General features: G+C 48.1%; 1 protein-coding gene across 4 annotated transcripts in view; it reads right to left on the bottom strand.

Moving 5' to 3' along the window:
• Nucleotides 1–874: 874 nt before the first annotated feature.
• MYO7A (myosin VIIA) overlaps nt 875–16,298 on the bottom strand; it is a 70,821-nt gene continuing 55,397 nt past the window's right edge. For all 4 annotated transcript variants that reach the window (XM_063326815.1, XM_063326804.1, XM_063326786.1 and 1 more), the window contains 17 exons: nt 16,164–16,281; nt 15,731–15,857; nt 15,447–15,616; nt 15,155–15,345; nt 14,487–14,611; nt 13,528–13,685; nt 12,267–12,420; nt 11,996–12,151; nt 11,470–11,575; nt 9,121–9,234; nt 8,474–8,561; nt 7,698–7,804; nt 6,647–6,832; nt 5,791–5,907; nt 4,583–4,666; nt 3,920–4,039; nt 875–3,213 (listed from right to left, as the gene is read on the bottom strand). In XM_063326815.1, coding sequence (XP_063182885.1) covers nt 3,124–3,213; nt 3,920–4,039; nt 4,583–4,666; nt 5,791–5,907; nt 6,647–6,832; nt 7,698–7,804; nt 8,474–8,561; nt 9,121–9,234; nt 11,470–11,575; nt 11,996–12,151; nt 12,267–12,420; nt 13,528–13,685; nt 14,487–14,611; nt 15,155–15,345; nt 15,447–15,616; nt 15,731–15,857; nt 16,164–16,281 — 2,211 coding nt within the window. In that variant the 3' untranslated portion in view covers nt 875–3,123. The remainder of the gene's footprint in view (nt 3,214–3,919; nt 4,040–4,582; nt 4,667–5,790; nt 5,908–6,646; nt 6,833–7,697; nt 7,805–8,473; nt 8,562–9,120; nt 9,235–11,469; nt 11,576–11,995; nt 12,152–12,266; nt 12,421–13,527; nt 13,686–14,486; nt 14,612–15,154; nt 15,346–15,446; nt 15,617–15,730; nt 15,858–16,163; nt 16,282–16,298) is intronic.

Genomic DNA, 16,298 nt, shown 5'->3' on the forward strand with positions numbered 1-16,298 from the left:
CATCATGTACTGGGTGTAGGATTCCATTAAAGGAGGCTAATGTGTCAAGAAGCACTTAAAAGCTGATCCGTATTCTCTGCTGAGCTTATATCCTGCTTCAGATCAGCGTGATCCTGGAAAGGTGTGTTTGTAGCTGGATGGGACACAGCTTACATTCCTTTGTAGTTGTGTTTTGGGAGGCAGAGCCCTTTCCCCTGCATCTGTATGTCCTGCTTTCACACAATCCCACTGTGCTACAGTCTGGAGAGACCTGCATCATAAATGATCCTTCTCAGTGGAGCATCGATGTCTACGAACAGCTACTTTACACCCTGATATTTGGTGATACTTGTCCCCAAGTTGCCCCTTACGGTGGTGGGAAGCTTGTAGGCACTCAGATTCCTGAGCGTAGACCTGCGCATTTTCAGGGCAACAGGCCTTACGCCCTGTCACATGTCAGCTAATAAATTTGCTCCTTCCCAGCTAGCAGGGCCTGGCAACGCCGTTAAGCACGTGGCTGGTAGTCTGACTCCCACACACAAACTTTTCACCCAGTACTTCCAACATCCAGGGATTCAGCTCAAAATTGGCCTTTGTGGAGGAACCAGCCCTTGTCTTAGAGAATGAGCAATGGAGACTCCCCGAGCACCAGTGTTTTTTAGCCAAAAAGAAAAGATTTCTCTTAATTTCCATTTCGGGCACACTGATGATTTGCTCCCCGTTGCTGGATACTCTCACCAGAGAGTCCCACTCTGCAAGGAGAAGTCCTGTCCCCAATGAGGACATGGGAGCCCTGATCCCACCCTTCCCCGTGCAGACACCACCACAACCGCGCAGTGCAGAACAGCCTCCCACAAACCACTTGATGCTTTTTAATTAGAGTATTTCGCTTGGACATATGTTTTTCATGTTACATTGCTTGGTGTGAATACAAAGAGGGCAGCAGACGCTAATACATATGACACACAGGCACACGCACACAGAGTCCCGGCACCCCCAAAACGGTGGGGTGCGTGGGAGGCTGACAGAGTTGTGAGTGGAGGGACGAGGGTGGTGGCGTGGGCAAGCTGGCCCAGGACAATGCTGGAAGAGATTGCTATGCCACATTGTCTACTGAGCTTGCTGTGGGAAGCAGGGATGGCTGGAGGCTCACAGAGGCAGTGGTGGTGGTGGGGATGATGGGCATGTGTCTAAGGACAGGTGGCATCCCTGGGACAGCTGGGTCCTGGCAGCTAGGGAGGGGAGAGATGCATCAGAGAGGGATGGTGAGAAGGCAGCTCAGCTCCCAGTCTAGCCTTGGCTGGTGTAACCGCGCTCCCATCACCAGAGTGCCTTGGGCAGGGGGGTGGTGGAGGAAGATCCCCTAGCAGCCCTGTCTGGCTGGTGGGTGTCTCCGTGCAGTACCTCGTTGGCTTTGGTGAAACAACTGAGGTCCAAAGTCACTGCTACATCCCAGTCGGATGTCACGGTCCCTGAATGGTAGGCAGTGCTGCCGACTCTGCCTGGCACACCATGCTGTTGGGCGACCGAGCCCAGCTGAGCAGCAGAACAACACACGACACCCTACAATATGGAATTTTATGAAAGCAGCCAAACTCAGCCCAATGCACAGGACCAAGAGAGGTCTCCCACATCTACTGAGCTCCACTCAGTGTTAGTGACACCAGCACCAGGTCTTGGTGGACAATTCTCACCCCTCGTGCTGCCACACACCCAGGCAATGTCCTCCTTTGAAGCCTGGATTTTAGAAGGGCATCCCAGGCTCCTTCCCCTCCTTCCCTCCCAAACACAACGTGGCTTCAGCCTCCTCTGTGCTGGCAGGTCCCATCTCTGCTCAAAGGAGGCTGGTCCGCACTGCGTGGTGTCATGTGGAACAACCAGACAGCAGATTAGTACAGCCAACCAAAGATGGAGAAAAGCCCACCGAAATCAAGGGCCTGCCCTCGCTGTGAGTGCTTCAGGTCCAGCTGGGACTTGCAAAGAGCCATTTTATACAGCAACACACACAAAAGCACAATAAAATCATTAGCTGTTTCCAACCCTGATGTCCAAGTCTCTGTATGAATCATAGCTCAACACAGGCTTGGCCTCGGTCCTCCAAGCATGGGGACTTCAAAACCCCTACATCCATGTTGAAGCTTGCAGTAAAGATCGTCCCAGGGTTAATTTGCCTGAGCACAGGGGGCAAAAGGAGATAATTAGTCTTCCAAGCTTCACTTCCAGCTGAGTCCATAAGTTGGGAAAGATGTGCCTTACTCAGCCTCCGGCAATCACGGCTCTTGGGGAATCCCTGGGCAAGGGATTGTCCTGCAGGTCGCCCTCAGCCCCAAGTCAGCATCCAGATACCGGCACAAAATGCAGGTTATTTTTTTTTTTTCCTTTTTAATATTTTTAAAAATAAATAGAAGAAGAAACAAAACTTTAAAATTTGTTCTTTAAATATTTCCAGCATTGCACGGACCGCACTTTAGTACTCTATCCTGTTCGATCAGTAGTTTGTTTATTCTGATTCCTAGTTAAAATGTGCTCCTCCCAGCCTGCTTTTTCTTTCTGTCCTTCTTAAGAACAGAATGTGTTCTTTCGTAATGTCAAAAAAATAAGCCCTTCAGTGTTCACTGGATAGCTTTCCAGCATAGGCTGGGGCTCTGTTATTCCTCTTCAAACCTGAAATGCCCATAACCTCACCAAAAGCCGTTAGCATCCTGAGAGCTCTCACTTAAGAAAAAAGCAAACCAAACCAAGCCACACACACGCACATGCACACACACACAGACACACACACAGACAAATCCTCTTCCAAGAGCCTTTGCGATGCCAACCATTGGGTTCAGGCAAACCTCCTGCCGGAGTGTCTTTGCTCAGTCACTGTCTGAGAGCGGTGGTGTCCCCTGGAAATCTTTGAGGTGTAAGATGGAGTCGGAGTGCAGGGTGGGGAAGGAGAACGGGAGGTCAGAGATAGTCGTCTTCGCTGGAAGGGGAGGTGGGATTTGAGCCCTCAAGGTCAGAGTCCAGCGAACTCCCTGATGGTGTTCGGCTCATCTTCCACATCTGGGAGGCAAAGGTGCTCCCCCAGCTGCATGGGTATCCCACAGGCTTCAGCTGGTGAATCAGCCCCATGGCCACCTGCCAGTGGCTTCTTGCAGTTCACTTGCTACCCTTTGCACTCCTCTGTTTGCTCATGGCTGTAAGCATCTGGCTGATGTATGAGGTCAAAAGATCATCCATCTTGTACCCCTGAGGAGGAGAGAGAAGGTGTTACCTGCCTTTAGAGCACAGTTTACAGTCTGTGGCTCGTGCCTCTTGAACACACTGACTACCAGTTGTTGACTTTCAAGTTTTCAGGTACATTTTGACCTGTTCCACTATTCTCCTTGGGTGAAATGACACCACCACAAGGAACACAGTCCAAACACAATTTGCAGTGTTGAGATGGAGGAACTCACGGTCCCAGGATGCTGCTGAGCCTAAGGACCTAAGGAGCTTTGTGTGGGACCTGGATTTTCAAAAGTCCAACAAAATACTGAATGCCGCAGGTTAATAACAATTCATCCAGTGGGAATTTTTAGCCTTCATGCTTTGGGTTTGGGATAGTCTAGGAGAAGGTTTGTTGCTGTGACTGTTACTAGGGACAAGCTGGGCAAAGACTCTCGGTAAAAGGGCTCCTGAGCCCACATCCGCTTTAACATGCTTTTCAGTTCAGTGACAGGGAGCAGTGCACCTCAGGCTTGCTTAAATTGGATGATGGACCAAGTGAGAGCCCTGATCCATTGAGCAGAGCTATGGGAAATCCAGAAGAAAAAAAAAAACAGCAGGGGCTCTTCTAAGAGACCACTTTTAGCCCAGAGAATCCCTGAGACACAATTTGCTGGAAGCATTAAATTTTGCCCGCCAAAGTCAGGACTTGGTCTGAGTGTGCCCAATAATCTTTATCGCCCCTTACCAGGGAGGTCTCGCAGAGCAGCTTGCTTCCTCTCACCAGGTTGCCGATGGTAATATGGAAGTACGTGTTGCCACTGCTCCAATTGGAGATCTTGGTGAAGGGGTGAGTGATGAGAATATCCTGGTGGAAACACAAGACTGACAATCAACACGCAAGAGCCTCGACTTTCATGACGGGCTGTGGGGACCCCTCATCTCCTCGTTTGCTTTGAATCAAAGCAGACCAAGGATGTCTACTGAGATAAGACTGTATTATGGTCTCATGGGAATAGCAGTGAGATGCAAGACACTGAATCTTCCAGCACTTGTGGAGGACTGCTGCACTAGAATGACCCTGTGGCTGGTGGAAGGAACTAGTAGGAGTTCATTTACTCTAGCTCCTGTCCTAATATCTGTGAAAGGATTAAGGAAGGAGTGTGTGTGTCCTTCAGTTACAGAGCCCTAACAGCTGATGCTCACAATCCATCTCCTGTTGAAAAGGGCTGGGCTGGCCCTGTACAACAGTGAAGTTCTGCTTCCAGAAACTTTTCTGGCTCTCCAGCCTTTCTAACGAGGCTTAATGAGAACTCCTGAAGTTCTGAACAACATGCTCTTTGGGATGACCTCTCTGAGGGGTTGGGGAGTGGGATCAGGGGCATCTGGCCAAGACCTCAGTTTTGCTTACCTTGGTTTTAGGATCGATGAGGCTGACTCCATGTTTATTGATGGCAATTAAAAGGATTTCTGGATAATTTGGCTCTGTAGTTTGCTGTTGAAAATGAGAAGAACTGGTTAGGGGAAGTGTCATGCCGTATCAGACCCCTTCCTATTTCCTCTCTCCCTGTTTTCTCCTGCCAGCATTTGGTGTCCCATTAACTGCTATCCAGTTTATCCTTTAAAGACAAATATAGAGTCTATTAAGGCATCAGCAACAGTGAGAGCTGTTTAGTTAACTATGGATCTCCTAAATGCCTGATAACCAGTAGGTGAATTGCTGGCAGCATCGAGTTCCTTGCGATTGGCAAGGAAGAGCTGGGACAAGCTGGCAAACCCCAGATGTCTCCTTTCCCCTCCAGTCCCTCTGCTCCTCCTCATGCCTGCTGCTATGGACCTCCAGGCCAAGACTACACTGCTCTGTCCCCTTCTGATCTTTACATTCAGTTTTGTTCCTGCTGGTAAACCCTTCTCCCAGCCCTGTGCCATGAGGACCTTCAATTTGTTCCATGGATGAGGTAGGGCACAGGGGATAGGGCCTCAGCTCCTGGCCCTGACACAGATTTCTTAGCTATCAAGTCACTCTTGGTGGAAAAATCACAGGTTATAATCAGATCCCTTATGACATCTAAGATGGACATGACAGAAAATGGAGTGCCCAAGTTCAAGGAACTGATGAGTAATTTCAGCAACTTGTTTCCAGCCCAGTCTCACTGTGTGGTCATTGAGAAGAGGGAGTTGCAATAACGTGTCCAGAATACTTGGAGAGACTTCACTACTACTGGCCTCTACTGTCTTTGATGGTGCTGTGGTGGGTGGTCTGGATTTGGTTTGTGGTGCATGCAGACATGTCCCTTGGAAAACCACATGCTCGCCTTTGCCTTGGCAAAACAGAGAATGGCTCTTGGCTCTTCAGCAGCGCTGCTTTGAGTACAGACCCAATGACTGAGATATGCTGAAGCTCTACAGTGCCTCTGTCTGTGTAAAGAGGCAGGGCAGCAATAAATGAGTGTATCAGAGAGTGTGACAGAGAGTCTCACACTCTTTCCCTGCTTGATCAGGATTGTCCTAGTCTGGTCCAGACACTGGGACAACCCTGCATACCTGGAACCCCTCTATGATACGGGGCTCCTGACCTTGGCTCAAAGCTGCCAGAGAAATCCCAAGAAGGACAGGTACCTTCACTTCAAAGAATGCTGATCCAAATGTAGGCCACTTGAAGATAATCTTTAGGAAGGCAAGCTTGGCTTCTTCTCTTGTTTTGCCCGCATGCTTATTGTAGTATGCCACGATGGACTGCAACAGAGAACACAACAGAGCTGGAGGGTTTGCACTACCTAGCACCAGGGGTGCTTGCAGGGAAGGAGCATCAGTCCTACAAAGATGGTCAGGTCTAGTCTCTGCTCCAACGAACCCTTCACAAAAGTGACAGCTGGTCACTGGAGCAGGGCCTGGAACCAAGGCAGGTCCTTCTTCCTTAGATGAGCTGTGCTGGTGACTCCATTAAAGGGATTAGAAGTTTTACGCAGCAGAGGAGACTGAAAGACCTTCAGACCAGAGGAGCTGATAGCTTGCTGGTTAGGCATATGGCTGAGTTCAAGTCCAGGAAACAGCAAGGACTTACAAGACTATTTTTTGGCAGTGAGGCACCTATGTTATTTTATGGCTCTAGGCCTGTCTGTACCTGTGCCACAGCTCTCCCTGTGTAAAGCAGGGAGAATTACCCCTCTAATCAGTAGTCTGCCTTAAACAACAGACCTTTACATGAGACTGTTCTCCTGAGCCGCATCCACCACTACAGCCACAGGCAGCACAAAGAAAACCCACTGCAAAGCATGTGTGTACGAACACGCATATACAATTCCTCCTCTTGGTGATGTTGGGGAGGCTGCAGCTCTGCTAAGGCTCAAGAGGGACCGACCATGGGTCACTCATTCTGGCAGCTCCATTTTGATGTTGAATGTCAGACAAGTCACCCGAGAGACTGGGCTTACCCCAGCCAGGCCTTGCTTATGACCCAAGCTGCTGTTTTTACCCTTTTCCAGTCATCTGGAGAGAGCTGACGGACAAGGTCCTGAGGCACCAGCTCCTTCAGGAGCTTGGGGATGCTGGGGAAATAGGACTTGTCATCCTCAAACTTCACCCGGTAGATGAGAGCTGCGAGCTGCAGGACCTCTTCCCGTGTGCACTTGTGGTAGCCGCGCAGGTACTTTGGTAACTCCTGCATGGAGGAAAGAACGATTCAGAGACAGAGGGTATGACGATGGACCTTCCTCCTCAGACATTAAATGGAGTTCGTGGAGGTCTCCAGTCCCCGGTTAACACTCATAGCAGTTGTGTTGAGTGTGGTGGAGAGGCAGCTGCTCAGCTGAGACCACACTAGATGTTTAAAGATCCTCTCTGGTCTAGAACAGTCTCCTATTATGTGGAACAAGGAGGTCCCTGTGTTAGCTATCAAACTACCTTGTTCACCCTCCCTCATCCCAGGAAATCTACTCCTATTAATGGCCACTTGGAATTGAATGGATTTTCTGCCTTTTTTTTTTTTTAATTTTAAAAATTACTGTACATGTCTGAAAACGTGTCAAGTGGCTAATAAGCATTAAACAACACCACTTTATCCAGGCAACAACACAGGAAGTGGATGTGTGCATGGAAAAGCACTTTGGGACATGAAGCACTTTAGGACCCTTCAATCCCAGAAAAAACATGAACAGAAGAACTGTAACTTCTTCCCTGACTGCTGGGACCATAACAGCCTAGCTCCATGAATGGAAGTGGATGAAAACCCTCAGGATGCTTCTGAATTCGGTCTCCCTGCTGAGGCTGCCAGCAGGACACGCTCTCTCCTGTTTCTTGCTGCCCACCCAAGAGCAGCTGGCCCAAATCCCAACTGAGCTGGCTACCCTAAAGTGTCTGAAGGCTGCTCCTTGCCATGCAACTCAACAGCGCTCTTTGTAGTGCTCTGTTTAAGGCAAGAGTTCTTCCTATTTAATGCAAGACTTCATCCATCTGCAGATGGACAAAGTCTTTGTAGCCCATTCCTAATTCCTCCCAACTCTCTCATTCTATTGCTCCCAGAGTACCTGGTAATAGTGGAAGATGGAGTCTGCCATCGAGTCTTTTCCAGGCATTGTGTTGGTCCACAGCTTTTTCATGAAGAACACTTGGTAGGTGAGGGAAGGCACTATACCTGTGCAAGGGAAGCAGGGAGCAGACATGTAAGACCAACACTGTAACTACCAGCTGGCAAGCCAGTGGTGCCCATGTGCCATCACAACCTTCAGGGACAGGGGCACTGGCAAGGCCAAACGGGCTCTGACCTTGTACAGAAAACCACATCTTTCCCTTGCAAAGCTTTAATAAAATGGAAAGAGTGTCTGGATTCATTTGCATGGCTGTACTTCAATGATAATGCTCATGTCTAATGCAGGACAGAAGAATTGCACCCTGGAGGCACCTGTGTCTTGCAGCCACTGATACGTTCAGCAGAGCTGCAGCTAGCTCCCCTGTGGATACGGCCAGCAAGGTGAAATGAATCCCATCACTGAAACCTCCCCATGGGCTGGCCCTGGAGAGCAGCCTGCCAGCAGATGGTCCTCACAGGGGCCAGGTCTAGCCCTGGAGAGCAGCCTGCCAGCAGATGGTCCTCACAGGGGCCAGGTCTAGCCCTGGAGCAGAGGTCTTGCTGCTTCTGGAGAGATCATCTCCCAGGTGATGTCCCCAGGTCTGGTGCAGACAGCACACCCACAGTAGCGTGGCCCAACAGATGTGGCAGGCTGTGTGGTCAACCTTGTTTGAAAGGGCTGAAGGGCTCTAGGAGGGCTTTCTGTGACCCACAATGGAGAAAAGTCACTGTTACCATCTTTTGCCGGTCTTGCTTTCTTTATCCAGTCTGTCAGGTGTCTCACGAAGTCAAAGAAGAAATCTCCCTCGGGCACACTGATGACCTGGGGGACACAGCACATGGTTACAAAGGCTGAGCAAGTGGCAAGAGGCCACAGGCAGGGCTGGCCATTGCCCCGTCTCCTGTAGTCACTGCTCACTGCTTTGTCCCGGTAACACTGATGTGTAACAAACTGCTGACATGAGGAAGCCACTGCCAGCACCTTGCTGCCGGCTCTGTCTCTAGTTTCACTCATTATTCCTTATGGCAGCTTCCTGTTTCACTGGAGCAATTAATTTCCCTTCGTGATGACTATCTCCATAGATTTCTCTTAGTTGCCTGAGGCATCTCCGAGCTGCACGCTTGTTTTTCTTACTTAGTTCTTTCTTATAAATTCGACTCAGCAACAGCTTAGTCTGTCTGTGTTTTAAGCCCTTTGGGATGATTACTGTAAGTCCGGGCCGCGGGACTGCAAATCTCACCTCTAGCAGGTTGGATCTGACTTAGAAACACCCTACTACTTGCAGAGAAATGCATTTGTGAGGGTGCAGATAGCTCTGGCTCCACCAATGTGTCACCCCGAGTGCCTCAGGGCTACTCCAGCCTCTGCGTGGGTCACTCACCTTGTCGGAGATTTTGACGAAGAGGCTAAAGCCCTCCGAGGACTTCAGAAGCAGCCTGTTGGAGATGTTCTGGCAGAAGTCCTTGGCTTTCGTGCTGGACTCCACCTCAAATGCCTACAAAGAAAGCAATATCCTCACCACTGCTATCTCAAGGTTAATTTTCACTTTATGTTCTCTTTGAGGAACTCTAGGCTCAGACACATGAAGGGATTTAGGTGCCCACCACAAATGAAATCAATGCCATTATGGACTGTGGCTGTAGGCATGGGAAGGGACGTTTGCAGAAGCTCAGCCATGCTACTCCTGTACCTTTGTGCTTTGTGATGCCCTATCTATATCCTGTGCTGGCTTTTCCAGGGCTCCTCAGGTAACACAAGAGATTTTTCTAATCTATCAGTTAGGTCTCAGAGCTATTTGTCTAGGGAGGGGAGAGAGAGAGATACCTCCAAGACTGATTTGTCCCAACCGTCTCTCCACTGATGATGAGGAGGTCAGATGCCTGGTTTAGAACAAATGTCTAATTCTGGGTAGCTGAAGAGAGGGCACATGACTCCTGCTTTACATGTGGATAGGATATCTAAAGGACTGTCCCACCTGCGTGCAGGTCCCAGCCCCTGTTTTGCCTTTTGAGCTGTGCTCAGCATTTATATCGCCTCAGTTTTGCCCTGCCCACATAAAGAGATTCAATTCATAGCAGTTTAAGGAATTTAAGATTCTGACCACGACATGCATGACTGTGTTAGCCTGAATCACCAAACCACCATGACTCATATTTCATATCCCACAAGAGACTGGCCTGGAGCTCAGTGCTGCTGGTATTCAGCAACCCCTTGGTGCAGGTGCATGTTGTACTGGGGTGATGCTCCTCTGCCAGTCCACCTCTGTGACTGCCATAGCCATAAGGATCTCCTCTCTGCTCTGCCCTGCTGAGGGTGCATCTGGAGCATTGGGTCCAGTTCAGGGCTTCCTGGTTCAAGAAGGACAGGGAACTGCTGGAGAGGGGACAGCAAAGGGCTATCAAGATGATGAGGGGACTGGAACACCTCTCATGAAGAAAGGCTGAGGGAATTGGGTCTCTTCAGTCTGGAAAAAAGACGACTGAGGGGGGATCTTATCAACCCTTATAAATACTGAAAGGGTGGGTGTCAGGAGGATAGGGACAGGCTCTTTTCAGTGGTGCCCGGTAACAGGACAAGAGGTAACGGGCACAAACTTGAGCATAGGAAGTTCCACCTCAACATGAGGAGGCACTTCTTTACCCTGAGGGTGGCAGAGCCCTGGCACAGGCTGCCCAGAGAGGTGGGGGAGTCTCCTTCTCTGGAGACATTCCAAACCCGCCTGGACGCGTTCCTGTGCCACCTGCTCTGGGTGACCCTGCTCTGGCAGGGGGTTGGACTAGGTGATCTCCAGAGGTCCCTTCCAACCCCTGCCAGTCTGTGATTCTGTGATTCTGTGATCACAGCAAACCCATCCAAGTGCAGAAGTCCCCACTGCCTCCTTCTACTGGCTCTCACACAGATGCATGTGTATAAGGCAGTGTCATGCTTATTGCTGGTCACACAGAAAACAATACTCAAAATGATGAGAAATCCCAGCAATTCTTTCAACTCTCCATTACAGATAAACAAGGACACACGCAGCTGCTGGAGAGGAATCATCATTTTCCTTCCACAGGTGTGCACTGCTTTACACATAAACACGCTTGGAAGTACAGGAATTTATTTGTGCCCAAGGGCATGAGGGGGGAGAGAGAGATGCGAGCCTCACAGGAAGACTAATCAGTAGCATGACAGCAGTATCTGCAGGGACATGCGTATCTGCTCTGGCGTCAATATAACTATCTGCCTTATTAGTGTGTAAGAGGCTTAATGAGAGGTTCCTGAGTGCAGGTATGATTTCTGTGTCATCTCAGGTCAGAATGTATAATTTCAGTTTCCTACTTGCCAGTGCTGCCATAGTCTGACCAGTCCCCAAGGAGCCCCATCATGATACCCCAGCGGGTAGAGCTGGGTGGACAATATCTGTTGGTCTAGGCTAAAATAACGGATATGCAAGGCTTGTGAACCAGTGAGCAAACGGAGATGAACCGACCCGGTTTCCTTCTTTCAGGGGTCACACTATAAAGCCTCCAGTGAACACCAGCACAGCACCTACATCTTGAAAAATGTGAGTTGCGGTAAACCAAACCCTGAGCTGGTCAGGGTAGATAAGGATGGGTTTTTCTTACACTGCTCTGGTCCAGGCTGAGCTTTTCTGAATCAGAACCAATATTAGCCTATCCTGAGATTTTAATAAGAAAATTCACAGCCATCCTGACAGAAAAGAAGAATTTCTTTCTCCCCCCTTTACCTCATCGGTGTCATCAGGGAAGTAAACCTTGTGGAAAATTTGGGTAGTTTTGTGTTGAATGGCTTCCACTTCTACCAGATGGGGCGGGTACTTCCTGGATCCATTCCTGCAAAACGGGAGGTGGCAAGTGTCACAGCACTAAAGCAAGAATCCTTTGTTTTAATCTTACATTGTAATACATACTATGTTTTGAGTAACTTTGGCTAATTTCTTAATATTAGGGGCTTTTCCCCCCTAAAAAGAAGAAAGAAAAATTGGAATGGGGAATATGTATTTGCTTAGGTTGTAAGTGACTTAAACAGAGCTGGCATAACAAAGTCAACTTAATTAATCTCTGTTTTTTCCCCAGACAGTTTACTAGTGACGTCTTCTACTCGATGTCCCTTTCATTCGGCTTGGTTGAATGCAGAGAGAGGCTGAGCTTTCACTGTCTCCCCACTCACCAAAATATCTCCTACTTGTATTTTCTAACGCTTTTTTGAATGCTGTGGCACAGTCAGGACTAGGAGGTGTTTTGGTGCCGTACCTCAGGGCTTTCTGGAGTCTCTGGATGCAGTCTGCTGCCAAGGGGTGATGTTTCCGGGACTGCAGGAACCTCTGGACATGGGGCAGGAGGATGTTACTTGGAGGGAAAAGGCCTGTACACAACCACAACAGCTCCCAGCCTTTCTCTTCACTGTACCTACATGAGGAGAGACACAGAACATAAAAAAATCACTCATGGCATGGATGCTCCAGATCTGCTTCGCCCAACGCAGGCTAGTGCATTTGAGCCAAGGACAATGAATGACTTTTACTTGATGTGGTTGTCCGTGAGCTGCTTGAGGGTCTGGCAGTAGATTTCATCCTTCAGGGGTTCAGCTTTCAAGGCACCTTCAAATATTTGGTCTGTCAGCTCATTGACTGAGCGGGTCCTTTTGGATGGGTAGTCACCCATGTACTTCAGCACTGGTGGGAGGCAAGAGTCAAGGACCAGCTAACCAGCATGTTTGGGGAAGCCCTTCTGTTGACAATGTGATTAAAGACATCCTACATATGATTACAGAAGTGGCTTCAACTTGGTGGAGGGGGCACAGTGTACGGTAGAGGCTTTAAATTGCTTTAGGAGATGTCCAGCAAGCTCTCTCCCGTCATCATGCATCACCTCAGGTTGAAAGAATTGTTTTGGGGTCAGGATACGTGGATCTAAGCAAGCTGCGTGTGATCATGTGTTACGTGATTACACATAACAGGTACCACTGCAAAAGACCAGATTTTCAGCTGGTGTCACACACCAGTGGAGCTGCAGTAACACAGACCAAATGACGACTTTCACCATCATGTCATATTGCAACTATTCTGCCTGAGAACAGGTCACCATTTTCTGAATTAACATGTATGACACAGCAAAAGGAAAAAGATAAAATTGTAAATGTCCTCTTCTTTTTTTTTGCCAGTTCTTTTAACTCCTCCTCCTGTAATTATTTGCTAGTAAGAGGAAACCAGTAGTAGCAGCAATAGCATAATATTAATCAGTAGCAGGCTTATAACAGAACTGTTCAGACCATGAAGTTTGGATCCTAGAGCAAAGCCCCACAAAAAAGAAAAAAAAAAAGGCTACTTCAACAGATTGGATCTATGTCTACACTCACCTCATCTCTTCCATGCTGTGTGCATTTTGCCAAGTAAGGGATATTCAGGCATCAAACCCTGTCCCTGAGGCCATGTGGACTGGTTTGCATCCACACTGATTAGGGCTACAGGCTTCCACAGCAGATTTTGAAAACACACAGCTGAAGCAAGCCAGAACAGAGCCGGTGAGTTAACCACTAAGCAGTGCGGGCCAACAGGACTCAATGTCCCTCATTTATTAAGAAGCAGACACCCCTCAGGTCTCAAGGATGCTTAAGTACAGATTTCGGGATCAGACCCACCTCCAAGCCTGTGACATAGTCCCAAAGCCCTAAAGAGGGACCACAAACCTTTCCATGGGCTTTGCTTGGGGCCCTAAAGAGCCTGCTCAGCCCTTTGCCTGTCAGACTTGTTGCCCAAGGGCTCCCCCATGCAGTGGAAGGATATCAATGAAGGCCATGCAGGCTTCTTGGGACAGCTCCTCACTGCCCAGGATCTTCTTGAGCAGTGGCTGTTTGATGGGCTCACGGGTGTAACACCACAGCTTGTCCTTCCCGCGGCTCTTGGTGATCATGACCCGGCTCAGGGTGTGCTTGGGAGGTGGCCTGATGGCAAAGCCAAAGCAAGAGGAAAGGTGGAGAGGTTACAGGGATAAAAGGGACAGCTTGTGGCCACTGTTTCACCTGGGAATGTTGCTCAGAGCGCCTGGGTAATGAACTCTTACGATAAATGGGAGTTTATTGTACAGTTTCACAAGTATCCAGCTCCAGTTCTGCCCAAAGATAACAATTCAGAAAAGTCCCTGTACCCAAGTACTGACACCAAAACAACTTCCCTACCCAAAAAGCTTCTAACCACAAGAGGAAGGATGATAGTGATGGATCATCAGGGCAGCAACACTGAAAGAATATTGCCTGGCAGAACAAGCCTAACAGGGTGAAGACATCCCAGAGGATCTGGTCTGCCTGTTTGGATTCCCACACCATCTGAACAGGAGTGCAAGTTTTGGGACGGGTCTGCTCAGCTGCATTCAGCGCTGGTACATGTTTAAATCTTTGGAGCTGAGATGAAAATGCCTGCACCTAATTCAAATGCTGCCTATACAGTCTGAGCCCGTGTATGGGATCATAGGACAGGAATGTCAGACCACTAAGGATGGTCTCTCACATAATACTAAATTTCACACTTACATGTGTGCTGAGCCAATCTGAAGAAATACTTCATAAAACCTTGTCTGTGGAAAACCTACAGTTCAGACACCATGACCAAAACTCGAGGTTGTAGTTGTACAAAATCACACAGGGGATATTCAGTCTTTTCCAGTAGCCAAGAATTTTTTGATTCCCAGGCTACCTGGAGATAGATTCCTATTCTTATAATTTCCAAGGATGGTTTAAAAAAATCACCTAAAATAATCATAGGAAAATTCCTCCAAGGTGTATGGCTTTACTCTCTCTTCACTCTCTGAAATTGCCATCTGAGAGGTTCTGATAACATCTTGTCGTTGATCGGGGGTCATCGTGACCAGTGCCTGTGGGATGAAAACATCTCTGTCACCCAGCATATTTGGTATAATATATGATGTATTCAGAGAGAGGAAGCAGATACAAAATGAAAAGAACAGTGAGTGAATAACTCATTAATTCCAATTAATTGCAAGAACTGTGCAATTGGAATTTCTCTGTGCTATTCTCAGTTACTAATGCAAGGAACAACAAATGTTTGCATAGTGCAGATCATTTCCTAATGAAGATAATGTGCTTTGGATCCTACAGTTCCATACATGAATGTAGTGGTTCCCTCCAATCCCAAATACACCTTCAAGTAATCTGGCCAGCTGGAGGGATGTTGCAGGATTCATGGATATTCCAAGTCACAAGTTTGCGGTGTTCAAAGTGACAAGACCAGAAGAAAGGCTGAGATCACTTCTGCCTTGGACAACTTATCACCTCTCTCAACCACTTTGTTTTCCACCCTATCATCAGGGAGACTCTGGCCAGATCTAAGCTCTTCAGGAAGGCTTTGACCTTCTCTGGCTTTGTATCAAGTTGCGCCATTTTGTAAAACAGCTTACCACAATCTCCAGCGGAGGCATGGTGACTGTAGGCAAGACGTAGACGGAATCTGTTGGGAAATCCCCTCTTTGCTTGGTCCGTTCATTGAACCCATTGGCCCACCCTGAGTTCATCACATGTTCTCCTGTGTCCTGGTCCAGAACTATGAGATCTCCTTTGAGGAAGCTGAGGAACCCAGATTCTTCTCCCACTGCAAGAAAAAACCCCATTAGTTTGATTTTTTTTTTCCAAATCCCTTGGGACTAATTAATCTATCTATATGTCTACCACTGGGCTGGGCCATTTACTTACCAGGGTTTGGGTTGTCTTGGAGAGTGACCACATACTTTGATCTTTTCCTTAGTCCTTCAAGGAAGGTCACCACCAGGTCCCGGATATCCTCTGCATTGTTGGAGGTGAACGTGTATTCATCACCTTTAATGGTGGCCAAGGTGAAACTCTGCCCTTGCAGCTTTCCCCCTCTGGGATATATTTTTATAGGAGACATAAACAGGAAAGATAATGGCATCAAGAGGCAAAGCCTAGAAAAAGACTGGTTTACGGTGAGATCACCAGCTAAGTCTGTTCCTCCTTACCTGCTGCTTGACACAGCTGTGATCTCTGGGAAAGAGAGCTCTAAGAGAACCTGCTCCTGTTCATCCACAAAGTACACCCCTGTCCAGTTGACAGCTACAATCACATCATTTTTAGGCAGGCTTGGCCCTGGGTTGAAGACAAGACATGCAATCAGTTCATGAAGGGTCTTAGGATCTAGGGTCTAGGGCCTTAGGACATGTGTATTCAAAGGAGGATGCAATGATCAAAAAAAATTCAGTGTTATTTTTACTAAGAGAAATAGCGGCAAATTCATAGCTTGAGCCATGGCTGATCAGGATGCACCAAAAAGTGACGTATCTAAAAAAGATCAGCTAGATGGTCCACTAAGTCTTCTTATCTGTGGAGTCCCTATCTCTCCTTCTTTTGGCTTTGGAGCATTCTGTGCTCAGGGGATGTGCTCTACTGACTCACCTGAGAATTTGAAGGCTTCGTAAAACCGAGAAAACAGCAAAGGCCACTTGAAACGTGCAAAATCCACTACCTCTTCCTTGACTTTTTTTGGGTCTGTCCTCTTCTGAGTATAAATTCCCTACAGACCAAGCAGAT

Source organism: Chroicocephalus ridibundus, chromosome 1 (assembly GCF_963924245.1).
Source record: "Chroicocephalus ridibundus chromosome 1, bChrRid1.1, whole genome shotgun sequence".
In the NCBI taxonomy this organism is placed as follows: Eukaryota; Metazoa; Chordata; class Aves; order Charadriiformes; family Laridae; genus Chroicocephalus; species Chroicocephalus ridibundus.